At 36.8% G+C, this 14267-nt stretch overlaps 1 protein-coding gene across 1 annotated transcript; it reads left to right on the top strand.

Annotated features, from left to right (window-relative positions):
• On the top strand, positions 1 to 13703 carry LOC145782953 (uncharacterized). The gene is made up of 14 exons (XM_082594713.1): positions 1 to 215; positions 1131 to 1281; positions 1653 to 1800; positions 2580 to 2719; positions 3830 to 3970; positions 5587 to 5784; positions 6364 to 6526; positions 6759 to 6901; positions 7601 to 8256; positions 8804 to 9012; positions 9605 to 9784; positions 10233 to 10482; positions 10706 to 10853; positions 11093 to 13703. Exons 1-14 carry the CDS (start codon positions 1 to 3, stop codon positions 11687 to 11689), a joined length of 3339 nt encoding a protein of 1112 aa, XP_082450839.1. The 3' UTR covers positions 11690 to 13703.
• The last annotated feature ends 564 nt before the right edge of the window (positions 13704 to 14267 follow it).

Below are 14267 nucleotides of genomic sequence, written 5' to 3' on the forward strand. Positions count from 1 at the left end.
ATGTTAATTGTTACAATCTTCTTTCTGCTCATGCTGAGCAGTGTCGAGTGCTGTCCTACAGAATGCTCGTGTTCTGGCGATATTGTGGATTGTGGAGCACAAAGCCTAACCAGCTTGCCTTCAGGAATACCAACTACAACCACAGAGCTATATCTGCAAGGAAATAGCATTTCAACTTTGACCACCGATATGTTTGCAGCGTACCCAAATATTGTGTAAGTTGGTTGTGTCAATTAACCTATAGATCTCGTGCTAGTTACAGTATCTATTCGTAAAATGTTGATGCTTACTTAGGGTGGGTGTACGTCCAAGATTAGCTGGGACAATTCCCATTTTTTGGGCCTGCCGATCAATGTGAGTTCGTTCCAGAATTGAAGCAATTGTCATCTACGGGACATTTGTTTGCTAAAAATAGTGAAGTCGTTGAGGGTGTGGTCTGAGGTCTGTTTTCAACGCCATGGCTTACTCATAGACTAAATTTGCTACTCTTCATTTGTAACATTTGTACATTTGTAACAGTTGTAACATACAGTAACTCGCCAAGCATGGTTTGGTCGGAATTCATTTTAAAAATACAGTACCGGTAGCCTTGGCTTAACTCGGGTTTGAATTCCGCAAATTTAGTTCTCGTACAAATTGAATTCAAGCCCATGCTCTATCGAAAAAGTCAGATTAAACGGACGAGAAGAAAAGGAAGCCAATTTTAGTGTCCACCATAAAGCACGATTTAAGTTTCTTGTCAAAGAACACCATGTGCTCTCGATGAGTGTCAAACCAATGACCTTTCAATCGCTCTAAAGGACGGTCTCTTCTCCGCCGCCCACCTAACCAAGTATAAGCATGGCCACTTGGAGATAGTTAGGCATGGTATAAGCTACAGTTCTTGTAGGCCTACATGTCATCCACTCAACCTGTCTTTGCTAATTCGATTGATTTAAGAATTGTAATCTTTTGCATTATTTAAAACATCCAACTAATTTTAAAGTCATCAGAGTTTAATGCCACATTGTGCCAGTATACAACTGTGACTATGTCTATTATCTCCTGATTAAAAGCTTTGCTATTATAGTCTAACCAGTTTGATTCATGTGAACAAAAGCTTCAGTCATATATTTCTATATTTTTTCCAGTGCTTTGCAGCTGGACTCTTGTTCTATAACAACTGTACAATCGGGAGCATTCGATGGATTAACAGCGTTGACTAGACTTTCTATAAGTGCTAACTCGATCGAATCGTTTCCGGATGGAGTTTTTAATCCTTTTGCTTCAACTATATTGACTGTAAGTTTTCAAAGAAGAAGGCTTTTGTCACCTTCATAATAATCTATTCTTCATAACCTAATTTTCAATTTATCATCATGTTCCATTAGACTAACAGTTTCAAAAGTCGCGATCTTTTGCTTATGTGCAAACATTCTGAATTTAAAAATAATCTTCTGTAATTAGCCTATATATTATAAAATTAACCTTTTTTTAAAGATTTGTCACCCTGTTAGTGATATTGGTACGGTGCTGTAGTCTATATGGGCATAAACTAGTTTTATTGAATTGAATGTAGCCTATTCTTGCCAGAGTAAAAAACGCTCAATATCATTGCCTGCCGAAACCTATCTTCCTGTTAATTGTCGTTCTTCATGTGTTTTGCGCTGCAGCTAAACCTTGCTGGAAACGTATTAAGCTCACTCAGTCCTGGATTGTTCAGTGGAATGGGAAGCCTAACCTCCTTAGACCTTTCATCAAACCAACTTCATAATATCACAGCAAATATCTTTGCTGACCTATCTGCAGTTACCACGTTTAGTAAGTACAGTAAGTTAAGCTAAATTGTAATCTCAACAAAGTAAAGCTGAAGTTTGCCAAGCCTAGCAGAGCCGATGATTATTTTCTTCCAAAATAGTTCAAAGTTGTGTGCACTAAATCATATTACTGTATCTAGCCTACCTGCTGGTTTAAGTCTGCTTGGATGGCGGCGAATGTTCGCCTTAAACTAGATGTAAATGTTGTAAACAAATTTGCTTTTTTATGCTAAATCATTTCGGCTCGTTAGGCTTGCATCATAAACTCTTTAAAATTTACCTTGGAAAATAAAAAAGATATTAGAAACTTTAAAAAACTTAGCCTACTTAATCGAACTGTTTACATATGCGCCAAAATTAACTTATTATACAAATTATTTCGGGACTACCCGCTTAATCTAATTAATTTATCCCAGAACCAGTGTGATCTCAAAAGAGTGATGCACTGCAACCACTTGGTAACACAGTCTAGTTCCATCTCCAACAGATTGACGAAAATCAGGCTTTAATCTTTTCTATCGGGGATCATATTCATTCTGAAAGTAATTTTACATGGTTAGCTTGCTACTGCACAAATAAAACTCTAGGAAAACACCCCAGGTTGCTTCCATTATTATACCCTACTAATATTTTGTTCTAGACTGTGTAGAGGTTATTTAATAGAACTGTTGTTACAAGGGACGCAGTAAAACGATTCTTACTTCTTTGAAAGGCTTAATGCACAATGATGAAATGAGTTTTAGCTTTATTTTAATATAAAAATTTGCTTTAATTTTCACACAGCTCTTGAAGGAAACGTTCTTGCTGAAATCGGGTCAAACTCCTTATCAGGATTGTCCAGCATTACGTCTTTGAACTTGCACAATAATCTCATCACTTCCATCGCAACGGGGGCTTTCAGTTCTCTCAGTGCTCTTCGCGTGGTAAGAAGATACAAAATTAATAAAGTTTTAAACTTTAACAAATGTAAGAAACAATAGTTTTTGGCCTACAGCTAATAGCTATATTGATTTCGAGAAAATACATTTTACAAATTATTGCTTATTCTTGTCGCATATCCTATTGAGCTATAGGCTACTTGATCTTTTTCATTCCAATAGAAAGGTTGAGATAAACCTTTACTCTTTTACCGTACGTGAGTAACGTAATTGAAGTAGCTTCAAGTATCGGTCTGTAGATTGATCAACCGACTTAGAAAACGGTTCTGCATTTAATCGAATTGTTAGCTGGAACAAGTTTACCAACATACGAGAAACATCGCTAGACCTTGTGACTTAATTTCAATTGAGGCAAGCCAGAGCTCTATTTGGAATTCCGGATTTTCCAACGAGAGAATCTGGTTTGAATCTAAACATTAAGTTGTGAAATCCGTCATTTATTACGAGTGTCTGATTGCTATAGAAATTGATTGATTGGAATCTTCATTCCCGGACTGAGAAAGCTTCTCAATTGAGAGCTAAGTCCAGGCAGTTTCGTATACTTGCAGAGACTTGAATCACTGACGCAGGCCCAGTCACCGAGATCGACAGAGAAAAGTTTCTGCTTGTTGTTGAAGTGTTGTTTGTAAACTATTCCATCCACTAGGTGCAGCTGAATGGAGAGCTGATCTTGAAATGCATTGCGCAAGCGTACAACCCGAGAATTGAACCAGCACCGTTTGATCTTGACGTTTCTTTATTCATGTAGTTAGGCTCTTAACCAACTGAGCTATCGGGGCGGATTTTTCTATTTCAAGCCTAAAAAGGACTGATTTAACTTCTACCGATAGGCTAGTAGGCTACCCACTTGTTTGCTTTTATGGCTTAAACTGTGTTGAAATTAATTAGGCTAATTTCCAGAAGCAGTTTTGTAACAAATCGCCCGAGTCGCCTCCAAGCGTCACAACAAATCATATTTAACTTGTTTTCTAGCCATATAGAAATTATAAAAATCGCAATAGGCTGCGAAAATTGGTAACTTCTTATAATTAATTGATTCAATTTATAACAGATGAGTTGTATAAGCTTGTATAAGCCTAAGCTATATACTTTTAGATTAACCTCAACAACAACGAATTGACGACTTTTGTTTCTGGCGTTTTATCATCACTCAGCAAATTGGAAGAAATAAATCTTCAATCTAACAGACTCGACACCTTGACTGCTGATATGTTTTCTGACCTTCCTGCTTTAGAGGTACACTTGCACATAAAATGATTTATTGTTAAATACAATTTTACGTGCTTTTTCGGATACTTTTTAGCTTGTAAGCTTGTTGGTTTTAAATACCATATACTCAAGATGTTTTGGTTTCACGCAGCATGAAATACATTTCCATTAACTTGCTTGGTGAGTAGACTTAACATAGTAGGCTACAGTATTTTCACCAACTAGACGTAGCCTACAGTAGGTTTTCTGTACAACTTCCTGAAAAGCAAAAACTAAAAGCAATATGTTGTTACGTATAAAAAATTTTTAATCTTATTTTCTCTAGTCTAGTGCACAGCTTTTTTCAATTTCAATTCAATTTATTTTTCTTTGTCAGAATGCAAAAGAAATGATATTGTGAAAAAGAAATACAGTAACAAAACTAACAAAAGGAAAAGGTGGCAAAACCTTAATGGTTTAAGACGTGCATGAATGGATCTAATATTGCGGTATGCATCGATAAATATAGTTAAGCACGGCCACCAAACCTGATACTTAAAAATAAGTTGATGAATTAGTTAAGAATCAGTCGCCTCCTCTTTCCTGGAACAACTGGAGCGCCAATTCTTAAAGCAATGAGAACACGACTGAACCCAGCATCACAAAAACAAACTAATATACACAGTTACACACACATATTGAAATTACGTAACGGACTATCAAAACAAGGACTATTTACAGATTTCATACAGAAATAAAGTGTTCGCAGCAACGATATTAAGTAGCCTATAGATTGCAGAACAAATACATAATATGGCAGCTCATTATCAAGATAAAATAGTTAAAAAAGCTTTGTTTTTTTAAATTAATTTCCTGCGCATGTAAGAGCATAAGAAGCATGATGATATAGCAGCGTGTTTTTGGTATTTCTAATAAGAGTTGAATCATCTTTTATAGCGTCAATGAGGGATGGAGTGTTTTTGGTATCGCTAATGAGAGGTGGAGATTCTTTGGTAGTGCTGATGAAGGATGTAGTGTCTGAGTTGTTTCAAGCATCTTTTCCAAACCAACCTAAATAATAATCTTACGAAAAGTCAAGCGATCCTCTGAACGAACATAATAGCTTATAATAATCAGGGAGTAGTTAGATGCAAGCTGGTAGTAACTTAGTGATATATTCTTATCTGGCAAATATTAAATTATGCAAAATGGTATATTAGCTTATTCATGGAAGAGTAAAGATAGTAATCATCATCCTTATCCGGTCGGGTGTAATATATGATAAGATATACGTATGGTAAGATATGTTAATATATAATATAGTAATATATGATATGTAGGATAAATTTACAAAAGTGGCATTTGGAAAGGCATGCTATACCAGGATATGGTGCAACAATCAATAATACAGTCAGATAATTAATTAAAGAGTTACAGCATAGGTTGTTAGAGGTTAATTTTCAGAACGCAAGTGCTTTCTTTACATTTAAGAAATAAATAGTCCTTGGTGTATAGACTGGGCAGGGGGCATTGGTCACGGCCTCTCCCCCACGCTCTGCAAAAAGTTTCTAAAACAATCAACACTAACTTAATTTAACGTCAGTATAACTATAAGCGCATATTTTGTTCATACTGGCGTAATTGAGTGCTTTTTGTTTTTATAGTTGATTAAATTGAGGAACAATCGCTTGTCAAATGGACATGAAGCGTTTGCTTCCATGGCGTCTGTAACTTATCTGGATCTGTCTGGAAACGTTTACACTGCAATAACAGGATTTTTCTTGCTACCTGCTTTGCGAACATTGGATTTAAGCGAGAATCAAATCACTACCGTCACGGGATTTCCTTTCGCAGCTCTTACGGTACAGTTTTATGCAAAGTTTAACCTGTTTGGGTATGGCAAGCTTTTGGAAATAACAAACCTGTTTGAGTGAACAGAGGGGGATATTTTTGGGATTTGACAAGTGCTGGAGAGATTCAATCAACTTTATACCTTTTTTAGACTTTTATCTAAATTTTGACACAATAAGCTAATTAATTTTTGCGAGCTTTAAACTAAAGTTGTTTGCAACTGATGTGCTTGAATATTCACAGTAGGTATAAGAATATTTCCAATTTTGTTTTCTTTTTCCTTTGTATTAAGCGTCGCAAAAACTTGGTGTATCTCAAGGATAAGAGGTTGCGCTTAAGAAATTTGTTCTGTGTTCGTAAGAAAATTCATCCGTTGGCTTTTGGGCTTTGGCAACATTGCCACACATCACACAGCGCAGAACATATGATCCTGAGAAGGGTCTCACCGAAAAGAGCAAATTTCACAAAGGATCACCAATTTTGTCAAATAAGGGTTGAAAACCAATCACGTGAATGTAATAGTTTGATATTCTTGCGATTGTTAAATGATGAAAAGATGTTCAAAGACCTCATAGTCAGATTTGTGATAGGCAATCCAAACCATCAACTTTCGTCACAATCAAGTCACTGGCGTTGGAGATGGAGTTTTTGGAGGACTAGAAAAGCTTGAAACTGTTGACTTATCTTTCAACAATCTTACAGCTGTACCTTCTGGTTCTTTTGCTGGTTTTCTTGGTAATACAAAAGTGCAAGGTAGGTAGATTAGCTTGGATGTAGACTAAGCTATTCAAAAACAAATTTGAATTTACAAGAACCAAATGACCTCACGACTAAGGTAGGCTAGTCTACAATCACAATACAGAAAATCTAGATTTCAAAGCAATGGTTAAATAATAATTTTTCCTTATTTGTGTTAAACTAAATTAATCTGCTTACATTGAAAAACCATTTGATTGTTTGAAGTCATGTTGATTTTATGTTGTAGATCTCATCTTGAGTGACAATCAAATACAATCAATAGAAGCTGACGCTTTTGTGAGCTGCCAAAATGCAAGAACAATTGATTTACGCCGTAATTCTCTAACTACATTGAACGCAAATTCTTTTGCCAATTTGATACAAATCCGGGTAAGTACACATTTTCCACAGGACTGCAGTTTTTTTTTTAGAAAAAGGTGTTAGGTTTGTGTTTGCTGTATGTCAAACAGTTTTCTTTTGCTAGAAATTTTATAAACTGTGGTTATACGCAATTAGTCGAAACACTTAATGGCAAAAATACCCCTAAAACTTACTTTTACACTTTCCGGGATTTGAACATCCCCTTAGTCCGACCCGTTAGCTCAGTAGTTACGCGCCCGGCTCAAGATCACGCGGCGCAAGTTCGACTCTCGGGGTGTGCGCTTGAGCAACGCACTTTCAGGACTGCTGCTCTCCACTCAGCGGCATCTAGTGAATGGAATAATTCCCCGGCAACAACACTTCAACAATCGGAGAACTTCACTCTGCCAATCTCGGTAACCGGCCCTGCGTCAAGAGCCTCTACATTACAAGTATGCGAAACTACCAGGAATAGCCAATCAAGGCTTTGTCAGTCCGAGGATAAAGATTCAAAAACCAAACCAAAACATCTTTTTGCAGTAGTTAGGCTACTAATGTAATCCACAGGATCTCTCAACGCTTTTGATTGTTCGTAAACGTTTGCCTCAACTCATCACTGATTTAATCTCTTATACAAGTAGAAATTGCTACAACTCAAATTTGTTGTAAGGTAACATTGTGAAATCACTTCCTTAAATTGATGATTTTATTTTTATTTTTTTTTTACAGACCGTGTATCTATCAAATAATTTACTAACACAAATACCCGAAATGGCTTTCAATACGTTGATCAGACTAGAGACAGTTTATCTTGAAGAAAACCAGTTGGAACAAGTTAACACTGGTTCGTTCCAGCATCTTGATGTTTTTGCAACACTGAACATCAGCAACAACGTAATTCACACTATATCTGATGGTGCCTTTGAAAACACTCCGTTGTTGGCGGCCCTCTATATCAATGCAAATAAACTGACTGCAGTTCCAAAGAGTGGTCTTGCAGCACTAGCTGGTCTGCAGACATTGGACCTCAGCGACAATCTTATAAACGCCTTGGGAGAAAGCAAATCGTTTGGTGATTTAAACAGTTTATCGATCCTCAAACTTCGTAATAATTCGATAGCTAGTGTAGCAGAAGATTGTTTAGGCGGTTTGCCAGCCTTGACTGAAGTTGATTTGTCCTTGAATCATCTTCAAAGTGTATCGGCATCGTTTGCACTGTCAAATGAAGTTCCTTCTCTCGCAACATTCAACCTGGCCAACAACCAACTGTCAAGTTTAGCATCTGCCTTTGTCGGGTTTTCAGCTCTCACAACACTTGATATCTCTGAAAACGTTCTCACATCTCTTCCTAACGGTCTGCTTGATGCTGCTCGCTCAAGTATCACGTAAGATTGTCACGTTTTACATTGTTACGTAAGCATGTACGTTTTACGTTGTTACGTAAGAATGTACGTTTTTTCTAATTTGTCTATCACAAACTACAAAACGAAGCTTCCTTGCCTTCCCGTTCATTTAATTTAAATCTTCAACCACTGGGCGTAAGCCTGCCTGAATACGACAAATAAAACAACTAACATTGTGTTGATGTCGTTTAATTTCAATTCACACCTGATCAGTGCTAAAACAGTCGGCTCTGGTGCTGGTAGATCTGAGATCGATTCCAGGTCGGGTCAAACCGAAGACTTTAAAAACGGTACCGATTGTGTTCTATCCTGCATAGCGCAGTGAGAATGAGCCGGGTAATAATGTGATAACATCGTAAACCTGATACAAATTAAAAATGAGCCCTGTCGCTACAAGACCTTAGCTGTTGTAGAGCGACAATAAATAAAACCATAACATTATTATTATTAGTGCTAAAACAGCAGATGATAGCAAGTTTGTAGATTACATGCAATTAACCTTCGAATGAAATGACATGTGGTTATTTAGGTCACTTGTGATGTCAGGAAATGCTTGGCAATGCGATTGCGATCTGAAATGGCTGCAAGAAAATTACACTTCGGCTTTGACTGGAGGTGTGTGTTCTTCACCTCTAGACGAGGTTGACAAAACTCTAGGAAACAGTGGGGCTTGGGTTCCAGATGCTTGTGAAGTCATTGAGACTACTCCAGGAGTTGGGGGAGAGGTTACTACTGCAAGTGAGTAGGCTACAAGAAGTTGTGAGATATAGAAAATAAAACTTTTGTAATTTTGTTTTTTAAAAAGGTGAGACTGGCAGAAACATGATGCTAGGAAAATGTTTTGCGTTTGAAAAGTAACTTTTTTGTCTTGTAAACTTTTTATGTTTTTATCGGCCTCCGAGAGCTATATTTTTTGTTGGTAGTCTATTAGCCTTTTGTGCTATTTAAATGTGATGTTGAGAAGAAGAAAAGCATCAAGTTAGTAGCCTAACTGTCATAGTCTACATATTATTAACATGACATATGTTGGCATTGCATATGTTGATAAGCGTCAAGACAGCATGTTATGGAAGCATCAGAGCAACAAAAGTTTGAAAACTTAATGATGCATTGATCCATTAGATATATTGAATTACTTGGTATTGACTTATGGAATCTACAAAATTTCAATGTGTTATATGGTGATGGCATTTCAGTTAGCTTTGTTTCTATAGCCTTTACCGCTTTACTATTTTCGCTCGTAGGCTACACCTATTCAGGTTTTATCAGACTTATTAAGATATTATTTGTATACGAAATTATCCAACTAGATTCTAAATACTATTCCTAGACCCAGCAGAAATTCCACTTACAATAACGACGGAACCGTATTCTGTTGAAGTAGATGTTGGACAAATAGTTTCTATAGAATGTAATGCTGTGGGAACCTTGCAACCAACTGTGGTATGGACATCGCCGATAGGAAGTGCTATTTTAACCGGAGAAAACTACAACTTTGATCAATCAACTGGTAAATGGTCTTTAATTTGTGTCGATTAGTTTTAACTTTTCTTTTACTGTTTAGCCAATGCAAAAAATTTTGATAGACAAGTTATACAATTTGTCTAACAAGAAAAATGTATTGATTAAACATGCCAGCACATCTATCTATATCTCTAATAATGAAATGGACCAACTTTGCTGGAGGATATAGTAAAATTATACAAACATTTTAAGTACCGTACCGGTAACAAAAGTATTGAAAACATTACTCTACGCAATAAATATGATGCAAGCCTTTTTTTAACAAATGACATAGTAAGCCTACTAGTCTATAGCCTACTTGCCTATAGTAGCCTACCTTTTTGTACCAATATTTATGGTGTAGGCTGTAGGCTATAGGTAGGCACAAACCGCTCACAAATCTAAAAGTGTTTAAATCTTGTTAGAAGATGAAATCAGACTCTGTTTAATTCCAGGTACACTGAACATTACCGGAATTACATCAAACATGGCCGGTGTCTATCATTGCAATGCTGACAACGCGGCAGGTGACCAGGCAAGCTTGGAAGTGACAGTTGTGGTCCGTTTTCCTCCAACAATCGTCCAGTTTTCCACTGTGTCAGTCAAGTCCGATGCATCGGTAACGTTAGTTTGTGAAGTAAATGCATATCCTCACGCATCCATCCAATGGACCATCCCTGATGGAAGCATTGTAAACGAAAACAGGTGAGGTGACTTGTTTTGTGGTTAGTAAAATATTATAGGCCTAGTTGAAGGGGTTTCTTCACGCCTCGGACAAAAGTAGGCCTAGCCTATTTTTAATAAGGACGTCAATGTCCAACTTTTTTTTGTCATAGACTTACGAAATTAATTCTTTTCTAAAGTATTACCTCTTAAGCAACTCTATTTTGTGTCTGTGCTTTGTTAATTTGTCACAATTTGTTTTTAGCACTGGTAGTCTGATAGTGACCTCTAGCGGCACTCTTCATATGGCAAACAGAAACTCGTTGCACACCGGACTTTACACATGTCTTGCTACAAACATATTAGGATACGCTAATAGCACTGGATACTTGTACATTTATAATTCAACTTCGGTGAGTTTATAGTTATTACTATTTTTTTACATAAACCTGCAACAAATCTCTATCGTAATTTTACAAAACTTTAAGTAAGTTAGTTGACACAGCTAATTTTACATACCTTATAAGCTGCACTTAAATGTGAGCTGTGCGTTTTTGTAAAAGTTTATCTAATGTGTTTCTCAGGCTTTTAGTACACTGATGTATTTGTTGGTTTGTTTCTAATGTTAAAGGAAGCAAACTTGTCATTCCAGAGTTTCGCTACCGTAACACGAGCTGTGAGTGTGGGAGATGAGATTGTCCTCTCTTGTGGTGGCTTAGTATCTGACACTGATCCTGCTTTTGCGTGGAGTATGCCATCCGGACACACTGTTCTTTACTCCACATCACTTACCAACCATCACTATAGTTTGGCATATTTATCGCCTTCGAATTACCTGAGTTATCGCGCCGATGAAACGACACAATCTCTCGAGCTGGACTATAAGTTTTCGGTTGACACTGCTGATGGATCTCTTACCATCAACAGTTTTTCCACATCTGCAGCCGCGTCTACGGATGCAGTTACAACTCAAGCCGGAACTTATGTTTGTCGCTCTCTTCGAGGAATCTATAACTACATAATTGAAGATGCTACAGTGACCACAACAACAACTGCAACGGCTGTGACTCTCGCCAATGCATCCGACAATGGAACCTTGTCGGATGTTTCAATTTACTACATAGTTCTAGGAGTTCTTCTCTTGGTTATCATGTTAATCATTCTTGTTCTGGTTGCAAAAATGCACAAAAAAGACGACAATGATGAAAGTAAACAACTGTTCAGATCAGAATCCGCTTTATTTAAATGATGTTGCCAGTGACAACGAAAATAGGCTACATCACTTCATGATGTGAAATTTTCATGTGTTTTGTTTATTTTTTGAAACTTTTCTCACCAGAAAAGTCTACATTTTTCTGCCTTATCGTCTATAATCTGTACCAGAGTAGGCTAAGCTCTTTGTCTTCTGTGAACATGGTTGAATTCGCTTAATTCACTTAAAAGCATTCGTTTTGCTGTAAAGAAGGTACCCGGTCATTTGGTCGACAGACATTTGGTCGACAGTCATTTGGTCGACAGACATTTGGTCGACAGGACGTTTGGTCGACAGACATTTGGTCGACAAGACATTTGGTCGACAGACGTTTGGTCGATAGGACGTTAGGTCGACAGAACGATTTATGTTAGGGTTAGTTAACTAACCTTAACCCAAACCTAACCCTAACCCAAATGTCCTGTCGACCAAACGACCGGCTACGGTAAAGAAGAGCTAGTCAGTTTTCTTAGGCTACAAATCTCAAATTTTCGTTGTTTTGACTTTGATCTTCGCCAGGTGTTATTTTTCCCACATATCAGCCCCACGTCCCTTATAGGCTACTGATGTTGTCGACTGTTGTGCCAGCCAGGTGAAAAGTCGGTCGTTTTGATGTATAAAAAGTAGAAATGAAAGTAGCCTATAAAAATCACACAAGTTGTCGTTTTAACATATTCTGGCAGGGTATCGATACAAAAAGGTTTTATGCAAAAGGTTGCTGAAACAAAAAGTCGTAAAACTGTATCAATTAGAAAGATTGGGCTTCAAGTTGCACAAAATATGTAGGTGTTTTAAGATTTTGATTTGGCACACTCATAGCCTACTGATGTGTTAATTATTTTTTATAATAACAAAAATAACACAAGCTTGATTTTGTTCTGTCCAAAAGCATGTCTGGAACCCCTGACCATGGGCTAGGCTAGTTGAATGTTTATTCTCTGACTGACAAAGCCTGTGATGGGTAATTCCTGGTAGTTACGCATAGATTTTTTTAGAGGCTTTGAACCGCTGACGCAGGGCAGTCATTAAGTTTGACAGTGTCTAGCTTTCGCTTGTTGTTTAAGTGTTGTTGTCTGTGAATTATTCCATCTACTAACTAGGTGCCGCTGAATGGAGAGCTGTCCTGAAATACGTTGCTGAAGCGCACAACCCGACAACCAAACAAGCACCGTTTGATCTTAAGATTTCTTCGTGTAAAAAGTCGATCGCTTCACCACGGAGCTAAATGGGCGGACAATATTTTATTAAATGTCTACAGTAATTACCTAATATAACTATAACTTACAGTGTTCCAATATTAGGTAAATAACCTACCGTATTCGATAGGTTCAAGGTTTAATCTTGTTTGATGTTCTGTATTATAATGTTCTTTAAAGTCTAATTAGTGAATTTGCAGTCTAGTCGATTGGTATAAGTTAACTTATCCACAAAAAAGTAGAGAGTGCGGTACCACACTAAATTGGTAAATTCAAGTTCTTTCTATTTAAATTTAATAAACTTGAACTTGCCAATTCGGTGTGGTATCTCTACTTTTATGATTATTTTATCACTCTGCGTATCCTCATGGCAGGTTATGGAATGGAATGGAAGACGTTTTTTTCCATCTTCCATCCTTAGATTTTCTTCCATTCCATCTTAGAAATCTTCCATTCCATCACAGAAATCTCTTCCATCTTCCATCTTCACATTTTCTGATCTCCGCGTTGAATATGCCACAAATAAACCTAAAAACCATAGCTTTCTGATTGGTCTGCCTAACGACAGTAGGTTTGACAAATACAGTAGGATTGACAAAAATTTGTTAAGGCAACAGTCCCTTTGGTTTAATACGAACCGAAAATCGAATTATTTCAGCAAGCAACATAATATTTTGCATGTATTTATCAAGCGTTAGAAAGTTAATGATGGAAATGGGATGGAATGATGGAAGATTGTCTTCCATCCCATCATCAAGATCTTCCTTTCCATTCCATTCTTGACATTTTCCATCCCAAAATCTGTCTTCTGAAACATCTTCCATTTCATCCCATCCCATTCTGTGCCTCATGGTAAATTGGTATCATGGATCATTGGTAAAGTCAAAAGTAGATTTGAATAAAAAGTTCAGTGACAAAGTTTTGTTTTGTTAACTTATCGATGTCTTGATTATTCCAGGAGAAATATTTCAGGGAAGTAAAAGTACAAATTTTGTTCTAACAATTAAATTTTAGACAGGTTGTTAATATGAAACAAACGATCCTTTTTTTATTTTCGTTTTTTTTTTTTTTTCAAAAAAAAGTATGTCTTTTTCAAAACAAGAAAACGAGCACAAAAAAAGACGACTTACATCTTTAGTCAAAATACAGTACATCAAACAGAATTATATTAGCGTCAAAGGCAGTAGAATCGAACTTAAACATTGAGAAAATAATTGAAGCTCTAGATTCTAGAAGCACAAATTTTTAGCCAAGAACTGTGCATGAGAAAAAATCCTTAGTGAGTTGAGATAAAAAGCTGAATTTTTGTACACACTTATAATTCTTAACGATTTAACTTAAATCCGAAATCACACATTCCTCTAGCTTGCTTTACCAAT

This window comes from Aplidium turbinatum, chromosome 14, assembly GCF_918807975.1.
Source record: "Aplidium turbinatum chromosome 14, kaAplTurb1.1, whole genome shotgun sequence".
Taxonomy (NCBI): domain Eukaryota; kingdom Metazoa; phylum Chordata; class Ascidiacea; order Aplousobranchia; family Polyclinidae; genus Aplidium; species Aplidium turbinatum.